General features: G+C 38.4%; 1 protein-coding gene across 9 annotated transcripts in view; it reads left to right on the forward strand.

Moving 5' to 3' along the window:
- DAAM1 (dishevelled associated activator of morphogenesis 1) overlaps positions 1 to 27,777 on the forward strand; it is a 163,529-nt gene that overhangs the window by 113,147 nt on the left and 22,605 nt on the right. For 5 of the 9 annotated variants that reach the window (XM_034433502.3, XM_060693423.2, XM_034433501.3 and 2 more), the window contains 11 exons: positions 2,394 to 2,727; positions 3,415 to 3,525; positions 4,992 to 5,095; positions 7,105 to 7,171; positions 7,788 to 7,905; positions 10,487 to 10,625; positions 11,353 to 11,411; positions 13,715 to 13,902; positions 15,091 to 15,399; positions 16,643 to 16,750; positions 27,347 to 27,376. In XM_034433502.3, coding sequence (XP_034289393.1) covers positions 2,394 to 2,727; positions 3,415 to 3,525; positions 4,992 to 5,095; positions 7,105 to 7,171; positions 7,788 to 7,905; positions 10,487 to 10,625; positions 11,353 to 11,411; positions 13,715 to 13,902; positions 15,091 to 15,399; positions 16,643 to 16,750; positions 27,347 to 27,376 — 1,567 coding nt within the window. The remainder of the gene's footprint in view (positions 1 to 2,393; positions 2,728 to 3,414; positions 3,526 to 4,991; positions 5,096 to 7,104; positions 7,172 to 7,787; positions 7,906 to 10,486; positions 10,626 to 11,352; positions 11,412 to 13,714; positions 13,903 to 15,090; positions 15,400 to 16,642; positions 16,751 to 27,346; positions 27,377 to 27,777) is intronic. The other 4 variants (XM_087895852.1, XM_087871245.1, XM_034433504.3 and 1 more) reach the window with 1 other exon arrangement.

A 27,777-nucleotide genomic window follows, 5' to 3' on the forward strand; every position in this document is an offset into this window, starting at 1 on the left:
GGGTGACCCGCTCTCTACTACAGGTGGGAGCAAGGGAGGATCCCTTGCAGGGTAGAGCTGAGGTTTTGGATAATACCTGCATGATAAAATCGCTCAGATTCGGGGTGGCCTGGACTCTGATTGGATAGCCTCGGACGGGATGACGGAGGTGAGTCTTGAGAGTTATCTGGGAGGAGTTTGACCATGTGAGTCCTGAGGATGTGGACAGGATTTTGGGGAGGCTTAACACTACCACATGTTTACTGGACCTGTGTCCCTCCTCATTGGTGCTGGCCTCCCAGGAGGTTACACGAGGCTGGTTTCAGGAGATTACCAATGCTTCGTTGAGTGAGGGTGTCTTCCCATCCGCCCTGAAAGAGGCAGTGGTGAGGCCCCTCCTCAAGAAGCCTTCCCTGGACCCGGCTGTATTAGCTAATTATCGTCCTGTCTCCAATCTCTGCTTCACAGTGAAGGTTGTTGAGAGTGTGGTGGCGAGACAACTTCCTCGATTCCTGGATGAAGCTGTCTATCTAGATCCGTGCCAGTCGGGCTTCAGGACGGGTGCAGCACGGAAATGGCATTGATCGCATTGGTTGATGATCTCTGGAGGGTTTGGGACAGGGGTTGCTCCTCTGTCCTGGTCCTCCTAGATCTCTCAGCTGTTTTTGATACCATCGATCATGGTATCATGCTGCGTCGGCTAGAGGGGGTGGGAGTGGGGGGCACCATGCTACGGTGGTTCTCCTCCTTCCTCTCTGACTGCACGCAGTCTGTGTTGACAGGGGGGCAGAGGTCGACCTCGAGGTTCCTCACTTGTGGGTTGCCGCAAGGGTCAGTCCTCTTGCCCCTCCTGTTTAACATTTATGTGAAGCCGCTGGGTGAGATCATCCGTGGCTTTTGGGTGAAGTGTCAACTGTATGCTGATGACACGCAGTTGTACATTTCAACCCCAGGCCACCCCAATGATGCCCTTGATGTGATGTCCCGTTGCCTGGAAGCCGTGCAGATCTGGATGGGGAGGAACAGGCTCTGACTCAATCCCTCCAAGACTGAGTGGCTGTGGCTTCCGACGGCCTGATATAGTCAGCTAACACCATCGCTGGATATTGGGGATGAGATCTTACCCCCCTCAGAGAGGGCTCGCAACTTGGGCGTCCTCCTGGACTCACGGCTGTCTTTGGATGATCATATGACGGCCGTGGCCAGGGGGGCTTTTTATCAGGTTCGCCTGATCTCCCAGTTGCGTCCATTTCTGGATCAAGACGCCGTGCGCACAGTCACTCACACCCTCGTCACTTCCCATCTGGACTATTGTAATTCTCTCTACATGGGGCTCCCCTTGAGGAGCAGCCGGAGGCTCCAACTGGTCCAGAATGCAGCCGCACAAGTAATAATGGGGGCGACTCGTCGTTCCCATGTAACACCCCTCTTGCGCGAGCTGCACTGGCTCCCAATAGTCTTCCAGGTGCGTTTCAAGGTGTTCGTTACCACCTTTAAAGCGCTCCATGGCTTAGGACCTGGTTATCTACAGGACCGCATTCTGCCACCAATTGCCTCCCACCGACCAGTACGCTCCCACAGAGAGGGCCTCCTCAGGGTGCCGTCGGCCAAACAATGTAGGCTGGCGACCCCCAGGGGGAGAGCCATCTCTGTGGGGGGCCCGGCCCTATGGAATGAATTGCCCCCGGACACACGCAGGATCCCCGACCTCCGCGCCTTCCGTCGTGCTCTGAAGACCCTATTATTCCAGCAAGCTGGTCTGACGGGATAAAGGATTTTAATTGGATTTTGATAGGGGTTTTAAATAATGATTTTAGCTGGGTGTTTTAAATTTGGCCAGTGATTGAATTATTTTAATAAGTTTTTAAATTTTTGTCTTGTATACTGTTTTTACCATGGCTGTTCACCGCCCTGAGCCCTTCGGGAGAAGGGCGGTATATAAATATAATAAAAGTAAAAGTAAAGTAAAGTAAAAAGGATCAAGTCAGTCGTGAAGCTGATTTATTTCTTTTTCTAACAATATCCCGAGAAGGTACTAGAATATATCAATAGTACATAGACTTATATACCGCTTCACAGTGCTTTGCAGCCCCCTCTAAGCAGTTTACAGAGTCAGCATATTGCCCCCAACAATCTGGGTCCTCATTTTACCAACCTCGGAAGGATAAAAGGCCAAGTCAACCTTGAGCCAGTAAGGATCGAACTCCTGGCAGTCAGCAGAATTAGCCTGCAATACTGCATTCTAACCACTGTGCCACCACAGCTATCATATCTATTTATGGGTAATGAAATTATTATCCTTACACTGAGATATTATTTTAATCTTTTCTTTAGGAATCCTCTGAAGTTAAACTAAATTTAGACTTCAAGAAAGTGATCTTCCTCTTTTATGTTCTTTCCTTCTTTCCTGATAGGTTTGTAACTCGATTCATTGATCTGGATGGCTTGTCATGCATTCTGAACTTCCTGAAGAGCATGGACTATGAGACTTCAGAATCTCGAATCCATACCTCTCTCATTGGGTGCATCAAAGCCCTGATGAACAACTCTCTTGGGAGAGCCCATGTCCTGGCCCACTCAGAGAGTATTAATGTAATTGCTCAGAGTCTGAGCACTGAAAACATTAAGACTAAGGTGGCGGTGCTGGAAATCATGGGCGCTGTGTGCCTGGTTCCTGGGGGTCACAAAAAGGTACTAGAGGCCATGGTGCACTACCAAAAATATGCCAGTGAACGGACTCGCTTTCAGGTACGAAGCATCGAATTACTCCTTAAATGGAATGATTATTTTTAATATTACACAGCATAAATGTTTATTTTTGTCCCACAACTATGGTGCAATAGCCCCTGAGGTCATTTAATTTCAAACATTACCGCAGTCATGTCAAGAAAAAACACAATGATATGCTCACCCAATCTGCAGGCCTCCTCCCTGGATTACAAAAATTTCCCAACACAATTGAGTCCAGTGAAGGCTTCTTAAGAAGGGGGTGGAACACTCTCTCTCTCTCTCTCTTTTTTTTTTTTTTTTTTTGCTTTAATTTATATGCCGCCCTTCTACGGAGACTCAGGCCAGTTTACAATGCATTAAGCAATAGCCTTCATACTTTTGTATATTTATACAAAGTCAGTTTATTGCCCCCACAATCTGGGTCCTCATTTCACCTACCTTTGAAAGGATGGAAGGCTGAGTCAACCTTGAGCCTGGTGAGATTTGAACTCCTTAAGCATTGACTACCCCTTCTCTCAAGAATAAATTCACCACCAATGGACCCAACCACAGATCATCCTTGGAGGACTTAGCCATATAGGAATAATATACTTTTTATCTTTAACATAAAAATAATTAAAACGACTCTAATTTTCATTTAAAGTTTTTTCCTCTCCTGGTGTTTAGTACCACTATGACACTGATAAAAAATATTCTAATTTTTAGACATTAATAAATGATTTGGATAGAAGTACGGGACGATACCGAGATGAAGTAAGCCTCAAGACCGCCATTATGTCGTTTATCAATGCTGTTCTAAGCCAAGGAGCTGGAGTGGTAAGTTCAGAAGCTAGAGATGGGTGCTTCGTAACATTGATTGGAATACTATCATGTTTGAACAACGATTATAGAAACAATAACTAAAATATCTAAAGGGGATATCTTGCATCATATTGGCAACTATAACACAGTAAGTTTAGATAGGGCAGAGATGGGGTACAGGTACTCCTAGTTTCATAGGATGATGGAAGATTTCTCATGAATTAATAAAGACTTTAGGTCACCTGGATAATTTACAAGAGAAAGGTAGAATTGTGAAAAGTAAGCAAAAGAATTGTCTTGCACATTCATATCCGAGGGGATAATCAGAATATTTTGGCAGAGACCTTTTCCCCATCCCAGTTTCTTGAAAGGACAGAACAGAAACATATCACCCTTTAAGAAAACGATGCTTCCCATCCCATGCAGCTTTCTGTCCTACTTAAAACACAAACACTCATCTTCTCACCCTGTCCCAAATAGAAATATTCAAGATCATAATATCAGACAGAGCAATTTGTGCATTTCCTAATGACAGATATTCTGGAAAAGTAGTTTTCCCTGTGAATCTGGAACCTCTTATGTGCATAATTTGCTTACCACTGAATTATGATTCTTTTAGTGTCCGAAGAACTTAGTGCCTCCAGCTATGTAGGATAACTCTATTTTTTTTTAAACTATTAGTGATGTTGGAGACCAGTAGGAATTAATGTCTAGACGATATCTAGAGAGGACTAAATTTGTATTCCCCTAATATAAACCCACTACTTATTATTGTCACCCTCAGGCTGCCTACGAAAGAAATATAAGCTATATCTCTGCTCCCCTTGCTTGCTTTGTTTTTGACAAGTAAGTGGACTCAATAAAAAGTAAACCTGATGGAAAGACCTAAGATAATGAACTCCATTTTCTTGTCTCCCTGAATCCTGATGTTTACGATACTTCATCTGTCTTGTGTTATTGAAGTGTTAATGTAACTCCGTAATTTTCAGAACGTTTCCTAATCTACCTACTTTGTGACTGCTATTACAGAGGGTAGTTAATCTGCTGCATGGGTCCCCGTTTTCTTTTCACTTCTTTGGTAAAACAAAAGCAGTGCTGTTGCTCAGTGGTTAAGACACTGGGCTTATCAGCTGGAAAGCCAAGAACTCAGGTTCAAGATCCAAACACTCTGTGTCAGGAGGAGCTCCTGTTAACTCACCCCAGCTCCAGCTAACCTAGCAATTCGAAAGTATGCAAATGTGAGTAGATAAATGGGTACCACTTCAGCGGGAAAGTTACTGCATTCTGTATTTTCATGCTGACAGAAGCCTCTCTCAGATAACACAGGCTCCCTCGACTGAGAATCCGAGATGAGTACTGCCCCCTTAAGTCAGTCACAACTGAACAGGGAAACTTTTAAGCCTTTGATGGTAAAACAAAAGTACAATCATTCTAACAGAAACAATTTTGAAAGAGTGTCATCTTCTTTTCTTCTTTCCCAGGAAAGTCTGGACTTCAGACTCCACCTTAGATATGAATTCCTCATGCTTGGAATTCAGCCTGTAATTGACAAGTTAAGAGAACATGAAAATTCCACATTAGATAGGTAAGTATGTGATTTGTAATGTTGTTTAAAATGTCTTTTCTGCCTTCTTATTCATTCTGCCTGGATTTTGTGTTAAAGGAAATTTCTACCCATCCTAATGTAAAGAAATTGTTCTAAAATTTTGAATTTTTCCTAAACTAGCTGGAATTCTATGACACTAAGCCGGGATTTAATGCACGGGAACCTCTGAAGCTCCAGTAAATCTTAGACCTGAGTGCTTCTCCCCCTTCTCTAACTGCTTCACAAGTAGAAAAATTCCTGCCAGCTTAATTTTATCTTTATTCATCCCAGACTTATTGTGGTTTGTTAAGTAACTAGCAAAACTATGCAGGCTTGTTTTCCAATTGGCTGGATTTTGTTTAAATCATGATGCCTAATTCATGCTAATGATAACCAAATATCAAGAAGATGAAATTGAATATTTTCCTTCCGGCTTCATCAGAAGAGAAGAGAATGAAACATGCACGGTTACACAGGTTTTGCACATAATGCTAGGTTAATGTTACATTCAAATCTAATGAAAATTATCATGAAAGCTTTAATTGCTTGCAGAGAATATCAAGAACAACTATTTACAGTGAACAACTACATCTCAGTTCCATTTCAGAATCCATTGCTGCCTTAGCACTTAAAATGACCCATTCTCTTGGGGAGAATCCATTATGTCAATATTTTATTCCCCCCTTTTATTTGAAGCTAGTAGTACCTCCTTCAACTGTAACATCTTACCTATCTTGTGCTTTCTTATCATTTTGAGTGCAAAATAGATGTCACCTTTTTTAAACAACCAAAATAAATCCTAAAGTTCTGGCCAGTTTTAAGTGACTCCAACAGCTTGTATCATTGGCCATCTTTTAAAAAATAAATGCAATCCCAGTCCGCCCAACAGTTTATCCACCCTTGATATAAATCCCAACCATGGAGCCAGCCTCTCAGCTTGGCACCCATAGAAAATATTCTTATGGGGAGTTTCTACTCAATTTTCCGAGTCTCTCTGAAACACGAATGCAGGTAGTCCTTGACTTAGGACCACAATTGAGCCTCAAATTTCTGTTGCTAAGTGAGATGTTTATTAGGTGAATTTTGTCTCATTTTACTACCTTTCTTGCCACAGTTCTTAAGTGAACCACTGCAGTGGTTCAGTTAGTGACAAAGTTGTTAACTGGATCTAGCTTCCCCATCGACTTTGCTCGTCAGAAGGTAGCAAAAGATGATCACATGGCCCTGGGATACTGCAACGGTCATAAATATGAACCAGTTGCCAAGCATTTGAATTTTGACCACATGACCATGGGGATACTACCATGGTCATAAGTGTGAAAAATGGTTGTAAGTCACTTTTTTCAGTGCCATGGTAACTTTGAACGGTCACTAAACAAACTGTTGTAAATTGAGGGGTCCTTTAGACTAGGATCCTACAGATCCTTTAGAACTAGGATGATAAAAAAAAAAGAATGATTATTGTATTGTGGAGAATTAGCTGAATAGATGGAATTCTGAAGGTGGCTGGTTCTTCTTCTTACTTTCCTGTTTTTAAATTTGAGAAAGAATTGTGTCCCTCTAATGTTGAGGAAGAATACATTTGTATTACAGTTGCAGGTAGTTGACTATTTACGATCTGGATTTGAAAGACGCTGCCCAATGTTTTTTGCTGGAAACCATTTATTTCCATTTTCCAGCAACAGTAGACCCATTGCAAACAATGAATTTACTTACCAACCGCAGAGTTTGTTTTACAACCACCACATTCACTTAATGACAGTCGTTAAAAAGGTTGTAAAACTGAGCATGGTCACATGGTGACCTGCTTAACAACTGGCACAACTCAAGACCGTAATTCTGGGTTCCATTATAATTGTAGGTCAAGGACTAACTGTATGAACTCTTCTGAATGAAAGGCTATTAAGTGCCCTTCCTCTTCTAAATGTAGTGGGATGCTCTTGCCAAACCTATTAGCAAAATTTCTTCAGTAAGGCATTGCCATAAGTTGCCTCCTTTCTTCCCTCCAGGCATTTAGACTTTTTTGAAATTCTTCGAAATGAAGATGAGTTGGAGTTTGCCAAAAGATTTGAATTGGTATGTATCTACTACTATTTTGCTACATTTGGAATGAGTAAGAAAAATACTCTGGCCAAGAAAGGATCGTTGTTAAGAACTGAATCATATCTCAGCCATTTTACAGTTATCCTTGAACACTTGCCCAAAATGATTAAGTTACATTTTAATTATAACTTTCAGGAGATTGCTTTTCTTCCTCCCCTATTCCATCTTTGCCCAACTTTCATATAAATGATTCACCCTGATCCTTCCTTTTTCATAGCTGTGGGCTATTTTTCAATAAGTAGCAAGATTTTCAAAAATTTTGAAACGCTTTAAAGTGTTATATGTTCTGCTACTGTACATCAGAGATAATCACTTTTTGGATCAGACTGACCTCAGAGGTCTTGGATACGTGCAAAATCTTGTTAAGGATTGTCAGGTTCCTCTTTATAGATTGACATTTTGCCAATTTTATTGATTCACGTTTATGTTTCTTACTACACATTCACCTATGTGTAGGAAAGTCCAACTTGACTAAAAGCTGATTGGAAGCAAAAAGAAATTAAGAGGTAGCAACTTTCTCTGGAGGAATGATTGTGTATAAAAATACTAATCTTAACCTCAATTGTTTTGTCCCATCAAATAACTGAAGGTTCATATAGATACTAAAAGTGCAACCCAGATGTTTGAGCTCACAAGAAAGAGATTGACTCATACAGAAGCCTACCCGCATTTTATGTCTATACTTCACCATTGCCTCCAAATGCCTTGTGAGTACAAAAAGTAACTTTAGGATTCTATTGATATTCATAGTAGATATTTTGGCATTGAAGTGCATGGTTCGAAATGCAGGCTTCCTCTGAATGGTTAGAAATGCTATGACTTTAACATGTCCTGTTATAGGGTATATTATTATAGTGAACGTGAAACCGGTATTATTGTACAGAAGCAATGAGATTTGCAGTCTATGCGTCTTAGTAATTTTGAAGTACATATGGGTGGATGGATGGATGGATAAATGGAGAGAGAGAGCCCTGGTGGCGCAGCAGACTAAAGCACTGTTTAGTGCTAAAGCAATGTTATTAACATCAGCTGCCTGCAATTACTGCAAGTTCAAATCTCACCAGGCTCAAGGTTGACTCAGCCTTCCATCCTTTCTAAGGTAGGTAAAATGAGGACCCAGGTTGTGGGGGCAATAAGCTTACTTTGTATAAAATATACAAAAGTATGAAGGCTATTGCTTAACGCATTGTAAGCCGCCCTGAGTCTCCGGAGAAGGGCGGCATATAAATCAAATTTTAAAAAAGAGAGATATATATATATTTAAATAGAGTAAAAGAGAGAGAACATGTTAAAGAGTGATAAATTGATTGATTGATTGATTGATTGATTGATTGATTGATTGATTGATTGGCATGGGGGCAATTGCCTACGTAAACTAGGAATTAAATCTTTAAGGGTAACTTTACAGTAGCCCAAACCAGATAGAACTTTCCAATCTTCATTACATTGCTGGAGAAGACTTGAGAAGGACAGATTGGATTAACATCATTTAGAAAAAGCAAATACCACCAAATGTTAAAAATGGAGGAAAAGATCTGTAAGTGCAAAGGAATCTGCTGTGTGAAAAATTTTCTATTACATCCAGTTCTTCAGGATTAGCTTGTATTTTCATAAAATCCCATGAAATTGGAAGAGGTCACTTAAACAAATTAGTCCATTTCTCTATTTAGTGCAGGACTCCCAGTTAATATATCCTTCATATATAGCCATCATGCTTCTTTTTCAAAAAAAAAAAAAAAGTATTTCATACAATTGCTGATCAAATTTTACATGCTAATTATCTACATGGATACTTTCCTCTTTGTGCCATGCATTTCCAAAGTGTCCATTACATCTTCTCAGCTGTCTCGACAAAATACTGCTTTCAAGAAAGTCGTATCACATTCAGCTTAGAAATGTTTATTGCACATTTGTTGGTCACTCAACTACACAGATGTACGCAAGCATTTCCCTCCTCTGGAAAAGCATTCTGAAGGATACGATTTTGATCTTCTGTCAAAAGCACTCGCTTAAGGGCTGCACCCTAACATGTTTCACATAGTTGATTCGGTATAACTTTCAAAGATTTGCTGCATATCAAATATGGAGAAGTATCTGTTGAAAATATCAACTTTGTCCTTTCCCACAATGATTTCTTCCCATCTGCTCTCCCTTTGAAAATGGCTGTACAATTCTATTTTTGCCAGGCATATCTGAGTACAGTAATCTCTTGGAATGCATTCCTATCTTCTAGCATTGAGCTTTGTCCTTCTCTTTCTTACAGGATTTATTTGAATAATTTTGAACTGCACTATTAATATGTGGGAAATATATTTGTTAACAGTTGTTCCAGTGTCTTTTCTAACAATAATAATTTGCCATTATATTCAAAAAATGCAAGAGTAGCTACAGTGTATACTTTGTTTTGTAAAAGATTATCAGAGCATTTTCCAATTTCAGAACATCAAATGTATAAGATTTCCATCATATTCGTCAACACAGTTTTACAATACTTATAATTAAATTTACCTCTTGTAAAAGCATGCAAAAGTGACATTATACAAATTCTATCGTTTATTTATGCAGTATCCTGAACACGCTCCAATATTTATATTGATATAAATTAAGACATGACTCATAAGTACAAAGGGGTGAATTTGTGTAATTCACTGTTGCATGCTTTTATTCATAATTCCGCAGATGCATTATTCATCCATTTCTTGGCGGAAGGGGAGTTGCAGGTTACGAGTTAAATTGCATAATATATTATTTTCTCCCAAAAATACTGCACATAGTTTTATAAATATACTTTGATACTGGGACACAGTATTCAAGACATTTAAAATAAGATATTCATGTTTCTGGGTATACCGTCATCCAAGAAGACCATGTCACACTTCCCAAATTTTTCTTCAAAGATTAATTTCAGAGACTTCTTTATTTATAAGAAAAATCACATCATTTCCAACTGGCTATTTCTGTCAATAGCGTTCAGTTTTTGGTCACTGGGGGAAAAAAGGATATCAATTCAGACTGTTACAGAAGCAAAGTGACTATTTCATTAACCCCAGTTTTAGTAGCATGCATTGCATAAAATATCCTGTTTATTAGAAAGAAAGATATATAATGATCAAGGTTAGGAAAAGCAGTTTTTCACTGACACCCCTCCACCACAACCTATAGCAACTATTTCACCACTAAAGCACAATTTTATGTAAAAAGCATCTGGGAATGGAGATTTGTTTAAATTGACATATGCTTCCTTTTCCCACCCTTCACATTCATTCACAGTTTTTGTCTCCCTTTTAGATAAGAGAAACGGCAACACAGTCCAGTACTGGTTACTGCTGGATCGTATTATACAACAAATAGTTATTCAAAATGATAAAGGGCAGGACCCTGACTCAACACCCCTGGAGAACTTTAATATCAAAAATGTTGTCCGAATGTAAGGGCCTTCCTTTATTTCTGCAGTAAATGGTTTTTGGGTTTTTTTTAATCTTGCATGTCTTCTCTCTTTCATATGAGTGGGTTGCTTGTTTGTTTTGATTTTTGAATTAGTCCTACACAAATCTGCACAATTTGGAAATAGCGACAGAACTACTTATTATCTGGAATGCAAAAAAAAAAAAAAGGATTTCTGTTTAACCAAGTTTTCGATATTGCCAATAACTTCACCCCCAAAAGAAATATGTTGATATATATTCCATAGCAGGGGTCTCCAACCTTGGCAACTTTAAGCCTGGTGGACTTCAACTCCCAGAATTCCCCAGCCAGCAAAGCAAAGCAAAGCTGGCTGGGGAATTCTGGGAGTTGAAGTCCGCCAGGCTTAAAGTTGCCAAGGTTGGAGACCCCTGTTCCATAGCATTGTGGTACTCTGAGCAAAGACTAGGGAATATTCTACCTAATAAATTGTATGTTAACGAACTTCTCTTTGAAAAAACTGTCAATATTTTATAAGCATTCAGTAATGTTAAAGTAGCAATATGTAAATAAAATGACTTGCCATTGTAAACTGTTTCATGGTAAGAAAACGAAATAAATTTAAATACTAATTGAACCAGTACAGGTGCAGTTTTCTAGCTTTCTTACATAGACTTCATTATGACGTCTTGGATTTTCTAATCACGTGGTGCTTATATTTATTAGAAATTAATTTCTTTTTTTACCCCCAGGTTGGTTAATGAAAATGAAGTAAAACAATGGAAAGAACAAGCTGAAAAAATGAGAAAAGGTAATTGATAAAAGTACAGAGCCCCACCTTAAGAGGACTTTCACTTGTTAGGACTGAAAAGAAAATTCTACTGGAGGTTTTGTAGATTCAGTGGCAATTGATGATGGCAATATGAGCTCACTCAGATTAAGGCAACTTCTGGAATGCCATGGTTGTAAAGGGAAGTGACATCATAGAAGTGAAAAGGTTAAAGCCTGAAATCAGTTTAGATCTGTGGGCAGAGAATACAGAGGTTAGCTGATTAATTTGAACTTTAAACACTATAAGAAAATGGTACAAAATCTAAACCTGAAGTAAAAAAAGAAAGAAAGGGAGAACTTCTGACATAGGATTTTCCACACTTTATTGATTTATGAATTGGTACAGTTTGGCCTTTAACCAGATAATTTGCTATATACAGTTATCAACTTACATTTTCTTTCACAGAAACATCTTTTATGTGAGTGGAAATGGAAGTGATCAATCTGGTTTGGTTCTTTAATAAAGAGGACTAAATTTTAGGAACAATAGTATAGCATGTCACTATAGACATGTGTTTGTGTTTTCCCATGAACGGTTCTTTTCCGTGGAGGACAATAAAATCTGCATGTCTAATAGAAGAAAGGAAATACAGTGAAGTTTCAACTAATGAGGCCTATCTTAGATTTTAGATGCAGTGAACAAAATAGCCCTTCAAAATTGTGAACAAGTACAGTGCAGCCAAAGTGGTCTGGAAGATTTGCATAAATTAATGTTATATACATCAAATTACGCAATTTGCATCCATTTTTATAATTATGAAAATAACATAAATTTGGTCAGTTTGGACTAATTGATAATTAGACATATCTAATTGTTGCTGATTTGCTTCACTTGATTTTTATTTGTAATTGAGGCAACCCATTCCACTTAAAAGTTATTCCACTGAATAGCTTTTGGTATTGGGACATTTTTTTCCTAATATCCATGCAAAATCTACTTGTAATCTAATTTAAATTAATTTATTTGTAAGTTAAATCCATTGAATCTTGTCCTATTGTATGTCCTTGAACCATTCTGTCAAGTTTTCTACCTGACAGTCATGTATGACTGAAATGGTAGATATATAACTAAATAATTGTCCTCTATCTTTCGGCAGCCTTCTCTTGGTTCAGACTAAAGATATGCAGTGTTTTCAGCTATTTCTCCGAAGTTTTTCCTCCCAAACCCCTTAGCATCTTGGTTCCTTATTTTTAAAATGAGGCACTGAACTTGACGCTATATTGTAGGTGCAGTATGACCAGCTTAGAATTCAGAGGAATTTAAGGATAATTAACAAACTACCTATTTGGTTCACCTACCTAAAAGGGGGTGAAAATTTAGGTGCGTCTTATACACCGAATGTAGCCCCGCCCACCCACTGGCCCCCACCCTTTGGCCTCTGCCTCACAGCAGTTACCTCCTTGCAAGCAAACAGCAAGAAAAAGCAGCTCCTTTCAGCTTCAGCACAGCCTAATTAGCACAAGTTGATTGGATCGGCCTCCCGACTCTCAGCTGATTTGCTCTCAGCTGTTTTGCGCAGGGCTCTGCTGCTTGCTGCAAAGAGGTAAATTGCTGGAGCAAATTTTTTTTTTTCCTTGTGCTAGTCAAGCTAGGCTGAAAATGAAAATGAAAATAAAGCAGGCTGCTTGCTGCAACGAGGCAAAATTGCTCAGAGGCAGAGGGAGATTTCTTTTTCTTCTTTTCCTCACCAAAAAAGGTACTCCGAAAAATACGGTATTTCCATAAGGAATTTTCTCTATGCATTTAATGGAATAGAAAGGAAATGGACAATAAGTGCTTTTTTAGTCATACATTAATCTTTTAAGAACAAAGAATATTGGCTCAGACTATTTCATTACCTAGAACAGTATGGTTCTCTTGAATTTTTATCTGTTCCATACAGAGGATTTTCCAGTTCCTTTCTACTTGATTTTTTTTTAATATGAAAAGTCTGGATTGAGCGTGAGCAATCACCTTCTAATAACAGAATTATTTTCACCCTCTCTCCAAGATTTTAATCAAAATAAATGTACTGAAAGCATGTTAAGGTGACTATTCTGCTTTGTGTAGTAGGTTTCTTAATACTTTCCTATCCAAATTGGGATAATTTACTAAGTATTGAACTTAGGTGATGGGGACAGGGACATATTTCAGTATGGTTATTATTCGGTTTATTATTCCTTCAGTTGCCAGATTCACAATGCAGGGGGAACGTAGTCCATAATTCATGTTCATGGCATGCCAAGCAACCGTTCAAAAGCATGAATTGCAAATGTTTAAATATTTCCCTCCCTTTTTAAAAGAACACCATGAGCTACAGCAGAAATTGGAAAAGAAAGAGCGAGAGTGTGATGTCAAGACCCAAGAGAAGGAGGAGATGATGCAGACCTTGAATAAGATGAAGGAGAAGCTTGAAAAAGAACTATCTGAGCATAAACAAGTGAAACAGCAAGTGGCAGACCTCACGGCACAGATCCATGAGCTTAGTAGGGTGAGGTCAAGCCCCAGACTCTCCTTTGCAATTGGAGGGAAATATGCCATTTGTTTACATTACAACTATGTGTCTGTTAGAAGTAATGCTGTCAGTCAAAAGGCCCAGGCAAATGAGAAAAAGAATGGATTACTGGAAAGATTACTGAAACCGCCATATATTTTAGGGGAGTTCTTCATCTGCTCAGAGAGACAGGCTTTCTCATGGTGCATAACAGCTTTTGTAACCAGAGCAGGCAAACAATTTTACTGTTGAGAGCTGAATTCCTGCAGGAGTAATCTCCTCTTTGGCAGAGAAGAAGTTCTACCAGCTAAGCTTCTTCTCGGCACGGTCTCACAAATCTGATCTCATCTTTCCACATTATGTATCCCAGACCTGCTTCTTAAATGAAATGTATGAACCAGTTAAGGAAGTTCAGCAGCCCTCTGGAAATGTGAACCGTTAATACAGAATAGCATCCTCTGCAATATTTTTACTTACTTGTTTATTTCCCCTCCACTTAATCTCCAAACAGCCTTCTCACTGCACATGTTTTAGAGCATTTTCTGCAAAAAAAAAAAAAAGAGAGAGAGAGAGAGAGAAGGCCAGGATAACAATAAGCACCAGGAGGAAGAGCAAGAAAGACAGCTCCTCTCTAATTGGCCAAAATGGGGGCTTCAAGCTTTTTCAGGCCTCAGAATCCATTAGGTTTTTTTTATTATTATTATTCCCAGGCCTTTAATCAAGAGGCCATTGGCATGCCCTGTCTTTTCTGCTGGATGTTGGAAAAATTGCTATGACATCCCTGGCTAGTATTCAAATGAAATCCTCTCCCCACTTTAATCTTCTCATGGAACCCATCAGGTTCTTGCAGAACCCCAGGAGTTCATGGAACACAGTTTGGTAAACCCTGGGCTGGGAACATCCTTTTTTGCCTTCCTTTTACCTTTCCTGTAATGTTTCCATATTATTATTTGTAATTGTATAAATCGGGGGTCTCCAACCTTGGCAACTTTAAGACTTCAACTAGGAGTTGAAGTCCACAAGTCTTAAAGTTGCCAAGGTTGGAGACCCCTGGTATAGATGGCTGAGTTATATATTGTAAAGAATATTATCATCATGGGTATCCTAAATGCCATCTCACTTGGCTTGATCTTAGAGTTTGCTTGCAATTCCTAGAGCAATTGTGTTTTCTCCTTTTTATTTCAGAGAGCAATATGTGCTCCAGTCCCTGGAGGACCCCCTCTGCCACCCGGTGCCCCTGGGGGGCCCTTACCTACAGGCTCTCTAGGATCTCTCCTGCCAGTTCCTCCTCCACCCCCTCCTCCTGGGGCAATCCTGCCACCTCCTCCACCTCCACCCCCTCCTCCTGGGGGCCCACCACCTCCCCCAGGGCCCCCACCAATTGGAGGTCTGACTCCAGCTCCAGGAGCTCCTTTGGGATCAGCACTCAAGAGGAAAAACATCCCTCAACCCACACATGCCCTCAAATCCTTCAACTGGTCCAAATTGCCTGAGGTAAGGAATCTGTTCCCCTCTGCACCTTAGGATCGATGAATAGAATTGATTGTAGAGCAGGGATACAAAAGGTTCAGGCCAGGAACCCCACTCACCTTCAAATGGCCCACACTGCAACGTAGAGTATGACCATAGTAAAAAAAAAAAAATTAAAAATAAAAATTAAAAAAAGGACTCTGATTGTGGGGGCAATAAGCTAACTTTGTATAAAAAAGAACACCGCTTTGGGGGGGGGAAAGCCCTACTAAGCAGGTATATACAAAAGTATGAAGTTATTGCTTAACGCATTGTAAGCCACCCTGAGTCTCCGGAGAAGGGCAGCATATAAATCGAATCAATAAATAAACAATAAATAAATAAATAAATATGAGTGGGGCGGGACAAAAAATTTCAAAAGAAATTATAATAACATTGCTGATGTTAGTATATTTATTAAACAGGTGCTTGTATTTGCAATGCAAGTACTTCTAATATCCCAAAGGTGGTTTTCCAAAAAGGCAACTGGACCTCCTTTCTTAATTTTTTTTTTCTTAAGAGCTTTTTCTTGGATGAGAAGCAAAACATTTTTAAGGATAAAAAAATGAGAAAATCCAATTGCCTTTTGGAAAAGCACCTTTGGGACAAACATGACCTGGATGATTGAGAATCTCCATAGAGATTCTCTTTTAAGTTAATTGTTGTTCCCTCACACCAAAATTGATTCCCACGTTTAAAAAAAATTAAGAAAAGTGCAAGTGAAAAAAATTGTTGGAGCTCGGCTTCCATTATCTTGACCTTGAATTTCCATTATCAATTGGCAATATCAATTCCCATCTGACTTTGCTGGGAATAAACATAAGAAAGCATTGCCTTTATTTTGTTGTTGTTATACAGTTGCTAAGTCGTGTCTTACCCTTTACACACCAGGTTCCCCCTATCATCAACTTTAATTGCCTTTATATTATATAAAATTTTTCCAGTGACTTTTCCTATTCAAAACTTAATGCTAGATGAGTGACCTTCTTCAGCTGATCCAACTAAGCTTCTTTTATGTCCTTAATTATCCTGGAAGTGCTGCATTTTTCTACAATTTACAATGATTTCATTTGCCTGGCATGTACATCAAAGTGATTTCACATTTATTTTTAATTTGTGTATGGGCCCTATTTACAGCATATGGTTTCATTTGAATGTAGTGAAGTGTAGTGCCGTATGTTGAAAAAGTCACAGTGATGATTCTTCCATCTTCTTCCTACCATCCTAGAACAAGCTGGAAGGTACTGTGTGGACTAGCATTGATGATGCCAAGGTATTTAAGGTGCTAGACCTTGAAGACCTTGAAAGAACATTCTCCGCTTACCAAAGGCAACAGGTAATGTGTGTGTTTCCAAGATCTGCAGGTAACCCAACACACTCTCTATTAGACAGTAATTGGAATGCATTATTTTATTATTAATGGTGTTTTTTTTATAAGTAACATGGTTGAATGCACCTCAGCATGTTTCCACGTTGGTGGTTTTCATTGGTGGTTCATAATCTGATGATGTAGGTATTGCCCAATTGTATGTGACAGTTGGCCCTAACCTTACTATTCAAGCATGCTTGAGTAATGTTGACAAAATTCCCGGGAATGGCTAAAAACTAACACTGATGTGCATGTGAATTCCCCCCCTCCCCCCATTATTAGAAGTTTTTGTTCTGCAGGGATAATTTTATTTCTCTAACTAAGAGATCACTGTTTTTTAGCCACTTCTAATGCCATGACTTTAAAAATCATGTTGATAATACATATGAAAGAGAAGAGAGTAATAACGATATTGCCCTTAAAAAAAAAAGAATTGGTGATACTTCTTTTTTGTAGATCGAATTTTTCAACGTGGTTGCTGAGCAAATTACAGTTTGAAGAAAGTATGATTGATTCCAACCACCCTGCTTCATCCAATGTCCCAGTTTTGCTTTTCTAACCCAATCCTCTTCCTTGCCTTCCACATTTTATTTTCTTTCATGAGTTTGGCAGCTTTCCAAATCTCTTCATATATTCAGACATAGAAACCGCAACTTTCAATTTTACATATATGAGTATGTTTGAATGTCATTGTAGGCAGTCAACAAATTTTTCCTTTTCCTTTCATGTAGTCAGAGGAAAGCATGATTCTTGTTACTACAGGAGATTACTTCTTGCAATCCAGAAAATTATTAACATTCTCCTTAAAAGAACATTCAGAGCTCATGCCTGCTTTACATAGCATGTAGGCTTATATATCAATAAGGTAACCTGATAAGCACAAAAAAGCATGACATCAAGAGTCTGTAATTGACCAAGGCTTGTGCAGCGTGTTTATGGGGGCCTGTCTTCAGGATTTATTTCCTATATAGGTAGTCCTTGACTTACAGCTTCAATTGAACCAGAATTTTGTTTATAAATTGTTGCAGTCATAAGTTGAGTCATCACATAACCCAACTTGATTTTATGACCATTTTATGGTCATTAAACAAATTATGTAGACATAAGTCCACATCCAGCTTATCCAATGGGTGTTTTTTTGCCAGAAAGTGACAAAACCCATCGCAAATCACAATCGCGTGACCATACAATCAGTCATAAATGCAAGCAAGGGTGGTGTGACAATTATAACTTTGAGAAGAAGTTGTAAGTAATTCTTTCCAAGTCTGGTGTAATTTTGAACAGTCTTTAAATAACCAGTTGTAAGTTGAGGACTAGCCGTATAACAAGTGAATTGGACCTCATGTGGCCAATTTGACCGGACTTATTTCAAGTATTACTTCAGTCCATGTTTGCCTTATAAAATGCGGACCTAGTAATGCCTTCAAAATTACTATGCTGTTTGGTTGTTTCCTCAAAGCACATATTAGTGTAAATTGATCCTTTTATTTATTGGCCTGATCAACTGAAGAAATTTTTTCCCTAGAATCTGACAAGTAACGAAAGCAAAAATTAATAGGTTGAAAATTCAAGTACCAGGGAAGCAGAGCATTGACTCATAAACCTTTAGAAACTATAGATTTTATCTTTCCCTGTTATTAATTGAGGGAATGATGATGTCAGTTTAAGAGCAAGATCAATTGTCAAAAGTTATCTAGGGCTAAACTCTACTTTTAGAGGAATTTTTGTTCTGAATTTCTGTCAATATTGATACTATGGATCTGAATTTGGTTGAATTTGAATTGCACTGCACTGCAATTTGAATTTGAAATCCTGCACTGAATTTGAGTGCAGGAATCAGAAAACATTCCCAAGATATGGCTATTTGACCTTCCCTTGAACACATTCTGCACAAGGAAGCCAAAATGTCATGCAATGAAGAAATTGAGATGGTTATTTTTATTGATTGATTGCTTTAGTAGCAAATTCTAAACACTTTATTTGTGTAGTCACTTTAGCCTACTTAATTGGGTTGAAGGAATGAAAGATGAGGTATCGGAGTTCAGGGTTGCTTCATACATAAGGCAATTAAGAAGTACACATAGACTTCATACTCAGTCTGTGCTTGTGTTCATTATACTATATGTGTACAGGTAGTCCTCAATTTATGCCCACAATTGAGACTATTGCAAAGCAAGGCAGTTCAGTGAATTGCACCCAATTTTACAACCTTTTTCGTCATGGTTGCTAAATAAATCAAGGCAGTTGCTAATCACACAGTCATTAAATGAATCTGATTTCCCCTATTGACTTTGCTTGTCGGAAGCCAGCTAGAACTGGAGATTGCATGACTCCAGGATGCTGCAACTGTCATAAATGCAAGCATCGGAATTTTGGTAGTTTGACTGGGGGGATGCTGCTATGGTCAAAAGTGTGAAGATTGGATGTAAGTCACTTGCTGTTATAACTTTGAATGGTGGCTAAAGGAATGGTTGCTAAAGGACTTCCTGCAGTAGGAAGATCTAGGAAGCTCATCCTTACTAGCAATAGTAGTAGTACGTAGACTTGTATACTGCTTCATAGTGCTTTACAGCCTACTCTAACTGGTTTACAGAATCACCATATTTCCCCCAACACTCTGGGTCCTCATTTTACTGACCTTGGAACGATGGGAAGACTGAGTCAACCATGAGCCATTTAGAATCGAACTTCTCTAGTGAGCAGTGAGTTAGCCTGCAGTACTGCATTCTAATCACTGCACCACCAATGGCTCCTAATAAGCTAATAAGTATTAATTAATAATAAGTAATAATAAGTAATAAGGCTAATAAGTATTCCCGGAACTGGGCTCACTCACATTCAAGAAACCTGGAAATATATGATCAAGCAACTGATAACTTTCTACATAGGCATAGAGATGTTCCTGTTCTTGAAGCAGTCCTTCATTGTGTATCACATGCAAAGAACGGTAGTGATTTTATGAAATCTCCAGTGAATTTAGGCAGCATTGCAGTTACTGGTTTGAAAGCTAATATGTCAGCTTGATTTGAAACCTTAGATTCCCCAGTAATTTAAACTGAAATACTTGTAAGGCAGAATCATGTTTTAAATATACACACATACAGCAACGATTTCTGCAACAAATTTATACGTCAACGACTGTCCAATAAGAAGACAAACTTTTTTCCTCTTGCCTTTAGTTAAAATGTTTGATGTTTGCTTTGGCATAACAATGTAAATAAAATCTTGGAGCTACAGAAATAGTTGGCTTTTTTATTCCATCAGCAAGCCTAGGTATTCTACCAAAGCAAACTATATTATTTCTTAACAATGGTAAAAAAAACAAAAAACTCAGAAGCAGATGAGCCAACTTCACTTGTAGAAAATGTTCAGTCATTTGTCAGAAGAGGTCTGATCCATTCCCTGAGGAGTTGCTAAGGCACACACTATTGAAGGGAGCAAGATTTTCAGTGCAGTCATACCTCAGCATTCAACTCTTTTGTCAAATTTGGTATTTGACATGTTTCGAAGCAGAAATCTTGTCCCAGCACACGTCTTTCTTCCAGTAGTTGAAGTGCAAGGAAGAACTTGCTGATGTCAGCTGCCTCGTCACTCGCTATTTCTTCTGGCCGAAATAGCAGGTCACTTGGTAAGTCACATGGTTTCCTCGGTACTCATTGGTTTTAGTTGTCAGGGTTCCAAGTAATACACCCATAACAAACAGAACTCTCAGGCACGTAAATTCCTCAAATAACAGTTTTATTGGATATATCTTATTGGCACAAGCTGGTGAAAACCGACTCTGAATATTCCCGCTGTTTCCACCTAATTAAAAGTAAATGTTTTCTCCCTTCCCCAAACAATCAGTCACATGGTCCAATCATCTGGTTGCCGGTTGCCGTCCGGTTGCTTGGTAACTTCACTCCTCATCTCTCGGACCACCTGTGGGAATGTCCTTAGTTCCCAGGAGAAAGTATTTTGTTTTGGCTACAAACCCCAGCTACCTCTATTCCCCCCTCCCTATCCCTCAGCTCCAGTGTGGCAACATGAAGTCTCAAAATGGCCTCGGTCAGGTCAGCTTCAGCATTGACATTAGTATTTGTTGCATGTTCCAGAATGAATTACCGATGGGTACCAAGGTACCACTGTAACCCACTTTAGTTTCTGCTTTTTCTGTGAAACAATATTATGAAAACAGATATCTGTTGTTGAAATGGAATTTTCTCTAGAACTGATGTGTGCCACTAGGTTTTTCACTGTTAAACCAGAATGTACTGTCCTCATACTTGATGATTATCACTGATTAACAGAGTTTTTAAAAGGCAAATTTTGGAGATCTGGATTGACTACTGTTCTTGGAATCAATATAGTGACTTTCCTAAATGCTTTGGTAATACATAATGCTAGACTAAATTGTTTTGGCCTGATTCAATAGGCAGTTTTTTTGTTCTCATGCTCTGCAAGGTTTGGGGGATTGCCAGAATTTCCATATTGTTGTTTTGATGGTGGCTGAATAGCAAGGGATGCAACCTTATTTCCATCTAGACCTTGCTAGATTTATTTTGATACTGTTGTTTAATCAGATGTTTTTCAAGCTTTTGCAAATTGCCCTAAAATTGTTGAAGCATGATATAAGCATCTTTTAAGTAAATGTTAAATAATAGTGTATGACTCTTTTGGAGCAACATCTAGCAGATTGAACACACTATGTTAATTAGTTTGGATTGGGATGGTTTTGATTTTCTGAGCTAGACTCAGGTATGCTAAACACTTTTTCTTCATTTGTAAATATTTGTGCAGGAAAGATTGGCATGAATTTTGGAAAAGGATTGTTTTCCTTTGGGGAAGCAAATTTTTGCGTGCTTCTTTGCAAAAGTGGGAAAAAACATTGATAGTAGTCTTGGTGCTGCCAATTGTCTACTAACATGTCTCCAAACTACATGAGGGAAAGAAAGAATGGCTTGGGCTTTCTTTAAAATAAAATAAGTGCATAAATTTAAAAAGCTTCAGCTATTGACTTGGGTGCTTTAATTTTACGCCTATACAGTATATAAACATAGTATGTGAGCCAGTTTGGTGTAGTGGTTAGGGCCTTGAGTTAGAAACCAACCAGGAGATGGTAAGTTTAAGTCCCATTTTAGGCACAAGTCAGCTGGGTGATCTTGGGCTAATCACTTTCTCTCAGCCCTAGAAAGGAGGCAAAGGCAAACAATGTTTGAAAAACATTGCCAAGAAAACTATGGGGATTTCTCTGAGATTTCTCCAGTCTCTCAGAACTGGACACAATTAAACGGAAGAAAATCAATAGTTTAATTTTAATTAATGTAAATTAATTAAAATTTAGAACTGCACAATAAGTATTGCAGTATGTAAATTGTACAACTTTTTATAATTTTTCAGCTAGAAATAGATCAGATTTCTCTTAAATTGCTGAAAATACCATACAAAGACAAAAGAAGAGGTGGAGGAAAGGAAACTAACCAGATTAAAACAATTTTCAAATATAATTTATATAGAAAGAATAGAATAGAATAGAATAGAATAGAATAGAATAGAATAGAATAGAATAGAATAGAATAGAATAGAATAGAGAAGGGACCTTGGAGGTCTTCTAGTCCAACCCCCTGCCCAAGCAGGAAACCCTACACCACTTCAGATAAATGGTTATCCAACATCTTCTTAAACATTTCCAGTGTTGGAGCATTCAGTGTTGGAACATTCAGAATTAAACACAATTGCTGAAAATGGCTCCATTTGGACTGATAGATTTCAGTTCAATAATTTGTATTAAAGCAAGCATGCCAAACAACAGCAATAACCATACAGTTCAGTAAGTTTTGCACCTAGTGCAGCAAATTTTATCAAGCATGTAGTATATGGTAGTTTCGTGGAATTCTGGTGATGATTCAGGACTCTCTTCAATCACATCTGATTAGATCAGCACGGTAGAACATCCCTTTTGCAGATTATTTTCATTTTGCTTTTCAACATGCTGTTGAAGCATAGCCTCAAAAGAAAAGAAATAATGATATAGTTGTACATTTTTTAGTGTACAAGGAAGATCTCAGAGGTTAAATGATTCCCAATACTAACTACATAAGGGGCCTGGCAGTGTTGTGTATCCACATGGTCTAAACTACCCTTCCTTGGATTTCAATGAACCTACACTTCCTTGGCTGATATTCAAGAGAAGAAGCATTGAATGCCTTGGCTAATACTTTGATAGTGAACCACCTGGAAATTCAAGGTTGTTGACTAGATTAGGAAATTTAAAAAAAAAAAAGAAAGAAACCTCCCAGAAGATGGTAATGGTGAATTATTTCTGCAATATGGCCAAGGAAATTGATGGATAAAGTCACTAGAAGTCAAGCTCAATTCCAGGGCATTAGTAACTCTACCATTTACAATTTTAGGATTATAAAGCCATGTTTATTCTGGAAGTTGTCATTCAAACGTTTAACCAAGTGCCTTGCTGGAAAAGTCTAGTATAGATCATAGTCTCAAATGCTCAGGGAGAAATAAAATCTATATCAATTATGTCATGCAATATCCCTATAATGAATATGTGCCCTTTTTCTTTGTATTTTATAACCTTATTGTATTGTACATACCTGGGTGTGAGGAACTCTGCGTTTTGTTTTCCCTGCAAATAGGTTTCATATCAGCACATTTAAAGCTTTAAAACAGCTTAGGCATTTTATGTTAAACCTTCCATTAAAAAGGAAAGAAAGCTGTGTTAACAGCACTGCGTTATGCTTGGATTTATAAAAAAAAAGCTATTTTTTTTCATAAAGGGGTGAAGAAAAGGTCTACTTCGATTTTTCTGTTAAGGGAAAGGACAAATAAAAGAGAACACTCCTGTTGCGGGCAGTATGAAAAATGCATTCTAATATCCTGTCTTTAAGGAATAAACATCAGCATTCAAGGCCATTTCATAATAATGTAAAAGCAAAGGCAGAGTATATTATCCAGTTATTGTGTTCCCACTGAGCAAAATGATAATTTGCTTAACTGTGATTAATTGAAGGCAAGACAATAAACAATGGATGGAAACTAATCAAGGAGAGAAGCAACTTAGAACAAAGGAGAAATTTCCTAACAGTGACAACAATTAATCAGTGGAATGACTTGCCTGCAGACATTGTGGGTGCTCCATCACTGGAGGCTTTTAAAAAGAGACTGGACAGCCATTGGTCTGAAATGGTATAGTGTCTCCTTCTTAAGCAGAGGTTTGGACTAGAAGATCTCCAAAGTCCCTTCCAACTCTATTATTCTATATTCTATGATTAACTTTAATTGGCTGGGTGCTACAGCAACTAAACTATAAATCATAGTTTGTAACCTACCCAATTGGGTTTATACAAGATGCTAAATCAAATGCAGACACATTACATTGTGCCTTATCACCGCATGAATTTACCCGGTGAATACTATAGTACTTGCTGCACATTCATGTCAAATGCACACTTTATTGTTCCAAGGTGTGTATTTAACACAGCTTTGGCAAAAAATACTAAAATATGTATTTCATCAAGTAGGAGAAAGGATGAATTTTTGTTTTAAGATTGTCAAAAAGCAAATGCATGGCGTAGGAGTGCTTTGCAACTCTTATAATTGCAGTTCCCTGCATGCACGTGCCAAAAATGTTGGGAAATCCAGCATGATAGCACAGCTGGCCATTCCTTTTGCTGTACTTAGGTGATAAAATGCTGTTGAGGGTGAACCGATTCATTATGTTATCCTCAGTATTTGGCCAGACTGAGCAATTATTTCTACACAAGATTGTTTATACAGGACACCTAGGAATTTGGTTACTCTGCTTCAGGAAAAGAGTAATGAGAATTTTAAGTATTTATTTATTTATTTTTCTTAGACTGCCCAATAGCCACAGGTATCTGGGCAGTTTATAATAAAACATTGTACCTGAACGTAACCACATGTCTGCAACGGTCACTCCCTCCAAAGATGCTAAACAAAAGGGGAATTAACTTTCATTATTACTTTGAATTCAGCAATTCAGACATAATAGAAAAAAAAACAGTAATTTTAGTAATCCTATTGCATTGAACTTTAACAAACACCTCTCTTTTTTGCTGTTACAAGAACAGAGAGTTTTAGGGAGACTTTTTTTTTTTCTCCAATAGAAGAGGATGATCCTCCATCCAAATGCATTCAAAGTTGATTAGGAAGAAAATAATCAAGCTGAAATCATGGGGTCATGGGAACCGAGCAGTGGACAGAGACAGAAAGGAGCAATTGAGATCAAATTAGGCAATCCCTATGCTAGCTGTGCTGTTCAAACTTAGAAGCTTTTGACCTTGAAATACAGGTCCAGTACATTGAGATTGGCCCCCTGAAGTAAGCTGATAATTCTGAGATACATTACATTTTGAAGCAGATAGATGTTTGAGATCACATTCCAGTATATATGTGAACATGTGTTCATTCTCATTCCCTCTCTCTCTCTCTCTCTCTCTCTCTCTCCACACACACACACACACAATTACCCATTACTCATATAAATAGTTATATATGCCCACATACAGACATATCTCCCTCATTCACCTATCTTCCTATATACAGTATCCCTATATAATTACATAAACGTATACATTACATAGAGGGACGCAGTGGTTCAGTGGCTAAGACGCTGAGCTTGTCAATTGAAAGGTCGGCACTTCAGCAGTTCGAATCCCTAGTGCCGCATAACGGGGTGAGCTCCCGTTACTTGTCCCAACTTCTGCCAACCTAGCAGTTCGAAAGCACGTAAAAAATAAGTAAGTAGAAAGCAAGTAGAAAAATAAAGACCACCTTTGATGGGAAGGTAACAGCGTTCTGTGCGCCTTTGGCATTTAGTCATGCCAGCCACATCACCACAGAGACGTCTTCAGACAGCGCTGGCTCTTCGGCTTTGAAACAGAAATGAGCACCGCCCCCTAGAGTTGGGAACGACGAGCACATATGTGCAAGGGGAACCTTTACCTTTATACATTACATATACAAACCCACCCCTTCTCACTTCCCCAGGGACACAAATATATATCCACTTGTGTCCCAGCCATCATCATCTGCTCACCAAAAGCAACAAACATGCTTACATTTAATGGATGCCTGGACCAAACGATGAGATCTCCTGATTCAATTATACATTGTGTTCAGGGCCTGCCAAGCACATACGCATCCACAGACACCAAATTACTAACTGCTGTGATACAGGTAGGGCAGTAATGCAACCTAGAGAGGTTGAGTCACATTATCCAGTCTGCCAGAATTAGAATTAAAGTATTGTGTGGATAATGCAGAAAATAAGGCAATAAAATTTGATTGTTTGCCAGCCCTGGTTCTAACCAGAGAGCATATCTATCTCTCCAGGTGCCTGGTGAGAAAAGGAACATTAAACATCGTTTGCACACATCATTAAAATATTTATATTTAGCTGTTCAAAATGCTTTCAAGCATTATGTTCCCTTTTCAGTTGTTGGATATCCAACACTTTGCTTTTAGAAATGTGTCATCCATAAGATTTATTTGGCAAAGTTGTCGTTATCAATAGTATTGTGCATGGATTCAATTCAGTCTTTATCAACCATGTTTGGAAAAATGGGCTTGTCAATAATATTCGGTGCTTACTCTGCAACTTTTGCAATCTTTATCTGTTTTAGTCCTCCTAAACCTCTAGTCAAAGGCCCTGGTTAATTTATGGTTCTGATTTAATTCCAGTGACTTTTGTAATGCATATGAAACCTATCATAGTCACTATTATAGAAATTCCCAATACTGATCTTTCCAGGCAGAGGATTTATTTATTCATTCATTCATTCATTCATTCATTCATTCATTCATTTATTTTAGTTAGTTATTAAATGTATATGCCATCCATCTCACCGTCCAACATCATTCTCGGTGGCTTACAGTGCCATCATTTCAAAAGCACTTGTTTTCATGCAAGATTATACAGAGCTAGCAGATGGTTCTTTTGCAGCCAAATTGCAATCATGCTGATCCTCTGTGGTTGTTCTCCACTCTATTAATGCTATTGCTGAGATGCTCATATACAAGCATTCATATATGGGAAGAGAAAGGGCAGCAGCCTCATGTAGCTTAAGAACCGGTATCAGGACAAAACTCCTTAAGGTTCTGAAATGTTGGCTTCAAAACAGCATTGTGTGAAGGGGCCTATGGGAGACTTGCTGAATCCCTCATTAGTGTGGTTGCCATCCCAACGTCCCCTTCAGTTGAAATGTGCATGACCGATGAATGAAACTGCATCTAAACTAATGCCTGTTGCTTGCCTCTGACTCTCTTTTGTTGTATTCCTACACTAACCTCTGCTGTACCGTGCTTCTTGGATTGCATTATAATGGTCATAGCTGATATAGCCAAAATGCTGCGGAGATTGTTTAGTTTCCTATTTGCAAACTGCACAACATATATCCTTCCCAACTGTACTTTGACTCTTTTCTCTGTTTCTGTTTTGTGGTTGTTCTTTTATTTTATTTTTTTATTTTTTTTATTATTTTTGCTGTGTCCACTGAACTGCACACTTTTTTCCTGCCTATCCCCATGCTTCTGCTCTGGCTATAGGACTTCTTTGTGAACAATAACTCCAGACAGGTAAGTTTGCTTCTGCCCAAATCTTCCGCTGGATGAGCAAGTAGTTTGTGCTGATATGGTCAGCTGAATAATTAAATGCGTTTTTGTTGTTTTTAAAAAGCTTAAGAGGTCTGAGTTTAGTAGGATTTATTTTACTGTTCAGAATTGTTTCACAAATCATTTAGTGGTTTACACTTAGGGACAGTGCTAATATATAATATATATATAAAATATATATAATTATGTATATGGAAAAAATAAAATCATTTATAGCAGAGAAATAAAAGTACTGAAGTTTTATGTCTCTTACAATAGTGTGACAGTTTAGAACCAGTCTAATGTTCTTGGGTGGCTTTGACTTTTTCTTTACTTACTCTCTCTTTTTTTTTTTTTTTTGCAAACTGTTTATTTGCTTTTCTTGT

The sequence above is a fragment of the Pantherophis guttatus genome, chromosome 1 (genome assembly GCF_059756535.1).
Source record: "Pantherophis guttatus breed Tessera chromosome 1, ASM5975653v1, whole genome shotgun sequence".
Taxonomy (NCBI): Eukaryota; Metazoa; Chordata; class Lepidosauria; order Squamata; family Colubridae; genus Pantherophis; species Pantherophis guttatus.